The sequence below is a fragment of the Uloborus diversus genome, chromosome 7 (genome assembly GCF_026930045.1).
Source record: "Uloborus diversus isolate 005 chromosome 7, Udiv.v.3.1, whole genome shotgun sequence".
NCBI lineage: Eukaryota > Metazoa > Arthropoda > Arachnida > Araneae > Uloboridae > Uloborus > Uloborus diversus.
Window position 1 is genome coordinate 84853403 of NC_072737.1, and position 12068 is coordinate 84865470.

The following is a 12068-nucleotide window of genomic DNA, read 5'->3' on the forward strand; positions in this document are numbered from 1 at the left end:
CAGTCGGGCCCTCGTTCGAAATTTTTTCGTAATTGAAGTCAAAAGAGACTGGACCATATTTGCTAACGTTAAGGGTTCGGCAATTTTTTTTTAATGTAGATAAATTTTTGAATTAAAAAAAAAACTTTGAACATGAAATTAAAAATAATTATGGCGTGGATTAAATACTTTTTTTATTTAAAAATCTGTTAAAAAAGATCATTTCATTTATTTTTAATAATTAAGCTTGGCTTCAAGACTAACAATAAAAAATGACCATAGTTGGATAATCTATGGTTTCAGTACTGTGTAGACCTCTTGAGTTGTGTCCCTGTTGGTACACCTAACGTTTGAGCTTTTGTTTTTATCAATTACATAGGTTTTCTGAAAATAATGAAAATTTCTCTCATATAATAAATAGACGATGAACTAAACACTAAAGAATAACAAACAATTGAACAAAAAATTATACATTTTATTGCATCTTCCTGCAGTTTTGTACAATGTTTAATTTACTAAAAAGTTCATCTAGCGCTGAAGTTTAAAATTCAAAGAATTATTTACAGAAAATTTCAATTTGAAGTACATTTGAAAAATGATATAATGAGGCAATGTGAGAATCAAACCTAGATGAAGGTGAGTTAAACATTTTAAAATGTTCTGCATAACAATCAAAATTTTATACCAACATTTAAAAAATTTCAAGCTGAAGATGGTTCATCAATTATAAAAATATGAAAATTTTATTTTGAAATTGTAACAAGGTATTATGTCTAATGTACTGATGATTGAGAAATGTGAATGGGAATGGACAGGCCATATTTTTTAAAAAATAGCGGAGCCTACAAATGTTACAAAATACAACAAATAATCTGAACATATAGAAATAAAATCTTTTTTTTTAAAGTAAGCTTAATTTTGTGCTGTTTTTAATTTCACTTTTGTGAGACATATAAATTTGTATTGTAAAAAAGTAACCAGGTCTATCATTTAAAAACTTTTCAAAAGGGGTTTAGGGGTATTAATTCAATGCAAATTATGATCTAGGCTCTGAAAAGTTGACTTTCAATCTAATGAGGCTTAAACCCTTTCATTTGTTGATATAAAAGGCGAGGAAAGCTGATTTGCATTCGATTATGGTTATTGGTTTCGAACCAATCTAAGAATGTTTCCTCTTTAAACGCAAACATAAATAAGCTTGTTCTAAGTCGAGCATCAAGTAGCGAGAGCCACACTATATATTGGGGGGGGGGGGGGGAAATAAATGCCAACATATATAGAAATTCACTTATTTATCATAGTGTCTGGGGAAGGCAATTGCTACCCCCCAAACCTCTCCAAATGACGAGCTTGAGCATAACACAGTTAATTTATAAGTAACCCCATTGATAATCATAAAAATTAAACTCAAAGAGAGGAACAGAGATGCTGTAGCGATTCATTCAATGATTTTTTTTTTCAAAATCATAAATGGATGATTATGAAAAAGTAATGCTGTATAATATTTTAAAATCAAATATTTTAAATGCATAAAAAAAATCAAAATATAGTTGGGGCAAACCTAACTTGTCAACACTGTAATGCTGTGATTAGTATATGCATAGCCTTCACAATGCTCCCAAGTTAAGACACACACTTATTACACTTACCACATACTAACCACTCCAACTATGAACTCTTTTTTTTTTGTTGCTTAAACGCAAAGTTGATAACAGCAGACAAAACATTTCATGTTAAAAATCTTTTTTAAAGCAATCGTCTCATGATTTCTATATTTAAAAAAAGGAATGTAATTTGAAACTATTGATATCATCAAATCACGAAGAGACATAAAAACAGGCATTGGTTAAAATGCCCTAAAGACGGCAATTTTTGATTTTTCCATCCTTTAAAGAAATGTGTAGTAATCTACTGTTCGGGAAGTACAAAAGAAAATATCAGCATTATGTACAGTCAATTCCGAAAATATTTCCAAGTGTGCCAGTTATAGGTGCACAGCAGCGAAATGTTAAATAATGTAAACTCTCATGAGCAAGCGTGTATGAAATGAAGAGTCACATAAATATGAGTACAATGAGTTTCTGATAAAAATTATGGCGAACACTTTCCAGTGACAGCAATGCACCGAGAGTTTTCGTGAAAATCACACTTTTCTTGTTATTCGGGGAATGTGTTGAACATTGACAGTTCTTCGAAAGACGATGCACCACCTTGGTCCAGCATTTGTAACATATCAGAAAGTTCTTGTTGCTGTGGTCCATTTCCACCAGGTCCATGACTCTGAGGGTGTGGACCAGCAGTTGTAGATGATGGTGGCCCATCTGGAGTTCCTGGACCTTGCCATTGACCCCAAATACCTAAAAATAGTTAACTATAAATTAGGAAAAAGAAATGAATTTCACCAAAAATTGTAAAAATCCAGAAATCGCAAAATTGTATTAATAATGTAAGAATTAGCCTACGAATTGTTTACTAATTTTTTTATACTAAAAACACAGTATTTTGGGTTGTTATTTAGTTTTAGGTTGAGTCACTTAGCTTACATTTCGAAAATAGGGCTAAATAATTGTTATAATAATAGTTGTTATAATAATTGTGCTACAAGTTAATTTGCACCTGCTTTTAGTTTGCTGAATTTTTACAAGTCTCAAGACAATTAGCAACATCAAATATACATCACAAACAAAAAGGAATATTTTGTTTTCTGCAAAATCATACTATTTTTACTATACAGTGGAACAACGATATTTCGGACACGCTTAAAAACAAATCACTGCTAAGACGAATAGCCTTTGTGCTCCCCATCCTATTGTGTGTTGTTTTCAGATAAGACAAACAACTTCACTTTAATCAAGGCGAATAACAGTTAAGAAGAACTGATTCAAAATGTCCATTTAACAAGGTTCGACTGTATAATTATGCTTTAATTTAGATGTTTTGTGTTATTTGCAGATGAGAAAATATCTTAGAATTTTTGTGTAGAGTAAAAAAGATTATTTTTTTTTTGCGTAGTTTAGAATGTTTAGGGTACAACTAAATTTATTGATAATACAGTAGAACCTCTCAATAAGGGACACTAAGGAGACTGGACAAACTGTCCCTTAATTAGAGATGTCCCTTCTTGGAAGGTAGATGAATTGATGCATGTTGTGTACTTAACTGAGTATTATATCATAATAAATGCAAATTACTAACATATAAGATGTGAGTATTGAAAATATTTCATATCTATTAAATAAAATTTAGAATTATTCAAACTGGGAAAAAAAAAGGTTTTATCACATTCTCTAGCATTGAAGTTTTGTAACTGGTTTTCAAAAATTACAATTTTGAATTAATGTGTTATATGGATTTGTTGGATGTTATGTAATTTCCAATGCAGAACCAGGGTTCGTACACGTCCTTACAAGTCCCGTGTTTTAAACAGTGTGACCACATTTAAATGTTTCTATACGAAGCTTGTCATGGGCAGCACCCTATATGTCAGGTCCATACGAAAAAACTATTGAGAGGAAAAAGCATGAATGTAGGGCTCAGCAAGAACTTTAACATAAAAATTAAGAAATATGTATTCTAATGTCCAGACAAACTTTTACCAGTTAATTTTTGAACAAAAAGTGAACCTTGAATTCCAGTATAAATTCAATATTTCTAATCCATTTATACGTAATTTTTCTCTATGACTGTCCTTTAAATAGAGTGTCCCTTAATGAGAGGTAAACACATGGAGGTTTCTATTCAAAGGGACTGGGACCAGAAAAAGTGTCCCTTAAATAGAGGTGTCCCTTCAAGAAGGTACTGCTGTAAATACTCAATCTTCACGATTTTTAAGTTTGATTTTCCTCATTCTTTATAGTTACTGTTAATCTGCTAAACAAAGTTGTTGATAGGAAAAGTAGGCATAGCAAATTAGTATTAGTATATGAACTGGAGATAACATAAATAATGAAAGTTTTTAATAGATAAAAGCATTGCATTTTATAATATTTTATAGAAGCTCAATAAGCAAAGGGGAAGTAACTCTCAATTGAATGAAAGCAATATAGTGAGTGAAAAACTTTATTTATTCATGAACTAAATTAAATTTAGGAAGTAGCTTCCTCACTCCTAAACAAAAAGGAGAGAATTGAAGACACAAGTCTAACACATTTTTTTTCAAATGTTTACGATTTATGACTTTAATAAGAAAAGTCAAATATTGTATTGTAGCATATCTAGTTTTAAAAAAAATGTGTCTTCAATAACAATGTAAAGGGTATAAAGTTTTTGATTCATTATGCCCAACTTCCAAGAACTCGGTTACAGTATAATTTCCATTTAACAATTTCCTCAATTTAACGATACATTTCACTGGCCTGGATTTGACAGCATTGAATGTCTATGGTCCTTGATTTAACAATATCCTCAATTTAAAGATTACTTTTTTCAGTCCCTTGACAATCGTTAAATCGGAGTTACACTGTATATATTTTTTTTTTCTTTTGGATATGTGATCACAAATGATAACTAAACCAGATACAGTGAAACCTGTGTAAATTGACCACTTGAGGTGCAGTACTTGAGTACAGTGCTCAACTTAGGCAGGAGGTAAACTTATAGAGGTTTATATACATGATATAGGACTAATTCTGTACCAGACAAAAGCGAACAACTTAGACAGGTGGTCAATTTTACAGGTTTTACAGTAGTTAGTTTCTAACATATAATTAACATGCAATAAATAGCACTAAACAAGTACACATACCTCTTGGACCAGGAGCTGAGCCAAGTTGTGTATAAGTTGGACCGGATGGACTGCGAGCAGGAGAACTCATTTGGTTATAATTTTGGCCAAATGCTTCTGAGTTCGCCTAAAAGAAACAAGTTAATTTAAAGCAAAAATAATTTGTTATATGAAAAGTATTCAAATGATATTTCTGTCTTATCGAGTCTAATGGTTAGGACTACTGCCTTTGACTCAGGCTAAACTCCTCACATAGAAAGCACTCGGCCAATTTTCCCCACCACATGTTGCTACATTAAAATGCATGCAGCACTGCCTAAGGTTTCTAGCCAATATATAAAAGGTTTAAGAAGAAATGTATGATTTTGCTTTAATGCACTTAAACTATAAATTTTTTACAGCTTCAACTTTTCAAACTTTTATAACATCAAGCTGTTTGAGTTAAAATTGAATAGCTTCTACTTGAGTTGGAAAGGGCAATATTAGAAAACTCTCACAACCCGGACAATGGATACAATTTGAGTAACATTGCAGCCAGCATGTCAACAACTTAGATCAGTGATTTAAATCATTTCTTAGCTTAAACCCTGGAAATCTTGTTAAAAATTTGAAATTTTGCTGGTGTTGGGTTTTTTTTTAGTCAGTGTAACTTTTTTTAATCATATATATTTTTTTGCTTTTCAGGTTTATCCTTATTTGATCATTTTTATCTTTTCATATTATTTCTCCTTATTTAATTTAAAACTCAAAATTTAAATCAGTAGCCAGTAGAAACTTTTATATTAGTTCCTATTTTTTAATTAGTAGCCAATGTATTCAGGGATTTCCTTTTAATTGGAAACCATAAGGAAATCTCAAGTTTGGATCCAACAATTTCATTTAATATGAATTTCACCAATTAGTTTCATATTTAACACACAACTTCAAGGCAATTAGTTGAATGTAATTATTTAGAAAAGAAGTAATATGCAGTTAAGCAAATAACTTCATTTTGTTACAGTACTAACTAGTCAACTCAAAATGTTCTTATAAAAAGACTTACCAAAGTTTATGTCATGATCATTTAAGTATATGTGTTAAACGAAAAATGGTGAATAGGTAGGAAAGATGAGGTGCAATGGAAATGGAGATGAAAAATGAAGTGTTTGTTTAACTGTTTCTCATTATTCACACTCAATGCATTGAAAATAAGTTTTAAATATGAATTTAATTTTGTTACCGAACCTGTTTATTCTGATGATATTAAATAATGATTTAAATGCTTAATAGACATTGAAGCATTAATTAGCGATAAGGGCATGTTTGTGGTATTGATTAAAATTCTAAATGTCTCAGATGGATTTTCAATACATTAATTTTTTTTAACAACTATTGTTTTTTTTTTCAATAAAACAAGATAGATGTTTGCTTGAAATATTACGGACTACTAGCGCAGCCAGAATTACTTTCTATAGTTTTTTTTTTATATTGAAACAGTCCTTACATGTGTACAAACTACTATATTATGATTGGCAATAGTGTTGAAACCAAGGTCTCAGAAGGTGTTTATACCACTGGTTACACCAAACATATATTTCATATTGAAAATATATGTTGTTTACAATTTTGCAATGGGAAAAAATAATTTCCTTCCAATTTAAAAATTTTGAATTTTAACCCATGTGTGTGTGTACACTTTCATTCATATCTTATGAAATCTTCAGTTTTCTTTTTCTTTTTCTTTTTTTTTTTTTTTTTTTTGAGACTCATAAACTGGCACTGGTTTCTCAAACAAGACTACTTATTGACACATTCATGACTAAATTATTGGGATTCTTGAATTTAGCCCCTCACTTGCTCAAGTTTTATTTTTGAACGGCAATTTAGGTTGGACGTCTGAGTGTCTGAGTCCCGTTTTCTGTCTTCATATACCTGAGCTAGATGTCTCTGCACCCAAACTGCCTGTGGTGATGATGATGATGACGTAGTCGCAGAAGATTTTGAAATTCGAGTAAGAACACCTCCACTCGCGCTTACCACAGCAGATGGAGGTGTTTGAGGCATTGATCCACCAAGACTGCCAGCTCCTCCTACGCTTGTGTTCGGATAACTCAAGCCAGAGTGTTGACCACTGCTTTCGTAATTGGCGTAAACAGCTTGACCAGATCCTGGACGCCGTTCTGGAATACCTTGAGAGCCTAAAAATAAAAGTGAAGGTCAAATTTCGTGTGTGACAGTAATATCAGTACCAGTTAAATGGAACATTAGAAATAATTACTTGAATGATATTTGACAAATGACATTATTTATCATGATGATTACAAATTAATTTTATCTTTAAAGACAACATGAGTGTTAAAAAAATGCAATCAAGTTTTGATAAGTTTGTTATAAATTATAACTTTCATCAACATTTATTTATTTATTTTTTGTAAGATAACCTTTACAAAATTTTTGCTTTGGAGTTTATATAACTTGAAATCTCATTACAACGGAAAATGTTTAAAAGAAATTAATTTTCAGCCCCAATTTTATTTCAATTACACTGCTTGAATTTTGTTCTAATGAATAAAATTTGAGGTCTCTTGAAATTCGTTGCAATGGGACTATTCGTATGAACAACATTGTACGTGCCTTTAAACTTTTCCCCCACTACTCTGTAAATACATGTCAACTGAAACATTTTTACGATGGAAAAAAAGTTGAGTGGGATTTTTATGAAGCCTGATTTTTAGGGGGGAAAAAAACATTTCAGAATAAAATATTTCTTGAATTTGAAACACTATTTGAAATTTATATCATGTTTTTGATTTCTGATCAAATTAACAACAAGCTACTCATTTTCAGCTGATTAGATTTTAATATTTCATAATGACTGCCAGAAGAAACTCTTTTCACTAGTCCAATAGTATAATATCTTGTTATATAAACAAAAAAACATGGATACAGAATTTTTGATACCTTAAGGGCTATAATAATATTTGAAAAACTAAACAGGCACTTGTGATTTATGAATTCATGTTGCATTTTTGTCTGTTTGATTATTTTTACACTTAACATTTTCAAATTTAAGAGAAAGATTTATTAAATTATGCATAGCATATCTTAGAAACTTATTCTGATTAATTGTTATTCTGTAATACCTCTCAAAATGATTTTTTTTTTCTGATCACAGACACTGCAGACCATTATAGATTTCCCTATACATTTTTTTAAAATCATAACTAGAGTAAGAGCTTAAAAAGCAATCTCTTTAAGGGTGCAGTTTTTATTTTTTAATAAATGCTATTATCATTTAAGGTTATCTTTCTCACTAGTCACGTTTAGGTGGAACATAAGTTTTGAGCAATTTTAGAACATTTAAAAACATTATGTGTGCAGAGCGTGCTAGCATGCATTATGAAAACTTGTATGTGGAGATATGTCAGTTAGAAGACAAAGGAAAACAATAAACTAGAAAAAAGTTCTTTGGGAAAACTTCTTCAACATTAAACACATGATAGATTTGAAAGAAAAAAAAGATGTTATCCATAACTTTTCATGAGCAACCATTTTGATTAGATAATCACAATAAAGAAAAAGTCATTCTTTCCTATTTGGCCAATAATAGAGCTCTTCATTTTAAAAGTGAAAAAAAAAAAAAAAAAAAATTCAAGTATGTGAAAGAGATGGGATTAAGAGCCATGGTATCAAGTTAAAACATACCAGGATGGTGGGCACGTGGAACAACAGATGGATACACTTCACCGGACCGAGACAAACTATAATCAAGACCTTCTGCATGTGGCTTAGAAGATGATAGCAAATTTCCTGGTCCCATGGTATGGCTATACTGATTCATGGCATTTTCTCCAGAGGAACTGACAGGACCTTGGTCAGGACCTGATACAGGAACATCTTGTTGGTGATGTAGGCTTCTGTAAAAATCCCAAACATTTTAGAAAAGTTAAATTTTAGCATAAAAAATATATTAGTATTTGTATCGTTATTAAGTTTCCTCTAAACATTTCCAACATTAGCTTTTAAAATTAATTTTCATTTTACCCTATATGTTTGTTTTATTTTTTAAAACATTCTTAATGTATTTCACCTCATACATGTCAAACTTGTCTTAGTATGAATTTTTATGGTAGTTCTTTGTTTTAAAATTACTTAAAATATACCAATTTTGATTTCAAAAACTAATTTGTACAAGGAATGAATACAAAAAAAACAATGCCATTTTTAATTTTTCTGTATAAGACACTTTTGACTAAGAATTTAAAAGATGTGAGAAAAGTTCATTAATTAAAAATCATGTTTCATATTTTTTACAGCTTTGTCAGCTAACTTTAAGCATACAAAACTTTTAAAATCTAACAGTCAACTTCAACGACTGAAAAAAAAAGAGCTTAAGTAGCTAAAAGCATCGAAACTTTTTTCTTTTGTAAAAGAGTGCAGGGATTGTGTGCATAAATTATGCAGCATTTTGTCAATATATAACAAAAAGCACAACTGTACCAAAAATATAAAAATTTCTTTCTGTGGAAATACCTAACTTTTGTCTCAACTAGAGATGAGAACAGTCGGAAAAAACCCGGAAAATTTCCGAAAAAAACCGTTTTTTTCCCGAAGGAGTTAATTTCCACTTCGGAAAAATTGGGGGAAAAAAATTGAATTTTTTCAACTTTTCAGGGTTTTAATCGAAATTTTCAGCAAATAGTGATTAGAAATTTCTCACACTTCAATTCTGATGCAATTCCCCCCCCCCCCCGTTTCATGTTAAAATACTATCTAATGTTAATGCAAGTTGTTGTATGATACTATAATTTGCATATAGATCAAAAAACGTTCGATAATATTTTTTGTAAAAAAACTTAAACCAATAACCGTAGTGAAGAATCTATTTCCCTTCTTCATAAAACAATCAAGCATAACTTTAATCACAAATCATGTTTCTGCCGACTGTGCGAACCAAACGTACAGGATTAAGCAACAAAAAACCCGGGCAAGCAATTTTCCGAGAAACTTCATTAAAAATAAATTAATTAACAAAACACAAACTTTAATTGGTTTCAAACTAGCAGCCTTATGCAATAATACAGAGATGCAAATGCTTATCGAAATTTTCATTCAAGGGCCGCAACTCCTTTAATCAATCATATTTCCTTCAAAGCAATTGGTTTAGAGAGCTCAAACTTATCCATAGTTTAGGATAGACCTTTGACTCTAAAATAGGCCGTACAATGTAATGAATGGGATTGAGGTCTAGCGAGTAAAGCATCCACTCAAAAGATGATATCATGTCAAAAACAATGCATCTTGCAACACTCTTGTCTTTTTGGCCATATGGATCGGTGTGGAGTTTAAGGAAAATGTCCAGTTTACATTACTGAAGTGCTCTTAGGACCACAGAAGTACAATAACTTCAAAAATGTCCTTTTGGTTCACTTTTTAATTCATTTTACGGCCCTCATCCACAAAAAAAACTTAGAGATTTTTTGTCGCTTGTGCTGGTTCCATTGCAAACAAACAAAGCCTGACTTCGGATTTTGGTGATGTTAAACATTTTCTAGGGTGCTTGTCGTGTCTACAGACCAAATCCTTTTGTTCGGGGGGATATGAGCTAGCTGAACGGTAAATCAGTTAAAGGTATCCGCCTCTTCCAGCTTGGACTTGCGGCCTATCTCAAACGTTTCTGGCATCTTTGGAGTCATACGAATGCCTGAATTTTTTGGAACTAGTAAATCTTCTGTTTGAGCTGTTTTTACCCTTATCGTTCACAAAATTCCATCTTACGAACGACTGCTGCCGTGGAAACCCAAGGATTTCATTGAACTTACTTTTGGATGACCTGACGAGAAATTTGCAAATTGACCTGAAAGTGGAATTTGCAGTTGGGCTCAAGCTGAGATATTGTGTTTTAAAGTTTGGCTCTTCCATATATTTGATTCAGATGTCTTTTTTTTTTTCTTTTTTTAAAGAATTTTTCAAAAAAAAAAATAGTTTTTGATCAAATGACCCTAAAACATATTATTTATTAAGTAAAATACGAAACAGAGAACAACTTGGTTATAATAACTCAGTTTTCTTCAAAAATTGCTGGTATGACTACTTTTATTACTGTGCTCTGCACGGCTGTATGACTGAAACTCCAATTTAAGTTTTGGTTCAGCTTAAGAAAAACAAATTTAGTTTTGATTTGGACTTGGACTGGATTGGAAAAAATCAAAACTCAATAGCTTCCATTTTCAGGCAGTAACATTGTAGTAATTTTCTTTCAAAAAAAATATCAATCATGTTTGAAAGTCGAAAATTTCAATTAATATTTCAAGTTTCAAAGGCAATCTAAAATAGAAAATGCAATTGTTATGATTAGACACACATTACCCAATATTATAGATTGAATGACGACTTGACTTATTTCTGATGTTTGACCATGAAAGTTCTCAGTTATAAAACAATAAGGTTTTTTTTTTCCTAATTAAGCTTACTTTTATGTGTATTTCTGTCAAGCAGAAAAAGATGTGTGGATAGCATATATTTTTTAATGCTTAACCCTTTATATGTTCCAAGAAACACAGAGCTATTAAGAAACCCTAATTTTATTCATACAGAAATCAAATTTTCCATTTTTTCCAATTTGTCCCGAAAAAAATGGTAAAAAAAACGGTTTTTTTTTCCACCACTTCAAAATTTCCGAAAATTTTACATTTCTAGTCTCAACAAAACATCCTAGTATTAAGTTTAATTTACAATCAAAGACACTTCTTCAGCCAAAACATACTAACATACAAATGTAAAATAGTTTTAAATTTCAAATTTTAATTCGTTACATATTTGCTAAACAAATTTTAATTCATTACATATTTTCCAAGCAAATTTCAATTTATTGCATAGTTGCAAATTTTAAGTTGTAAAATATTTGCAGATTTTAAGTACCATACAAGAATAATTTTACATACTATAATTTGCAAAATTTTAAAACAGTAAAATTTCAAAAAAATTTTAAATAAATTAACAAAAAATATGTAGATTAAAAAAAATAAATAATAAACACAAGCAAGTGTATATTTGATAAAAATTTTACAAAATAATACTCACTTGGCAGATGTGTTTGTGCAAACTATGTACTCTATATCGTTAGTATAAGGGTTGAGGAAAGCAAAACTACTGGTTCTCAGCCAAACCCACTCACGATTTTTTGCTCGAAATCGATACATGACCGACATCACTTGACCTTTGAGTTTCAGAACTGAAACATTAGAAATGTTAAAAAGATAAATTAAATCAAATTTAAATAGATAAAAAATGAGAAACAGCCAAAAATTTATAAACTCTACACATACAGATGAGAGACAAAATAATATGAATATCCATGAAAAAAGCATAGTCCACTTCAGTAAAA

At 30.6% G+C, this 12068-nt stretch overlaps 1 protein-coding gene across 8 annotated transcripts in view; it reads right to left on the reverse strand.

Moving 5' to 3' along the window:
* Positions 1-433: 433 nt before the first annotated feature.
* LOC129225604 (aryl hydrocarbon receptor nuclear translocator homolog) overlaps positions 434-12068 on the reverse strand; it is a 187471-nt gene continuing 175836 nt past the window's right edge. For 7 of the 8 annotated variants that reach the window (XM_054860065.1, XM_054860062.1, XM_054860061.1 and 4 more), the window contains 5 exons: positions 11765-11915; positions 8387-8598; positions 6614-6879; positions 4724-4829; positions 434-2336 (listed from right to left, as the gene is read on the reverse strand). In XM_054860065.1, the coding sequence (XP_054716040.1) occupies positions 2137-2336; positions 4724-4829; positions 6614-6879; positions 8387-8598; positions 11765-11915 (935 nt within the window). In that variant the 3' untranslated portion in view covers positions 434-2136. The remainder of the gene's footprint in view (positions 2337-4723; positions 4830-6613; positions 6880-8386; positions 8599-11764; positions 11916-12068) is intronic. The other variant, XM_054860064.1, reaches the window with a different exon arrangement.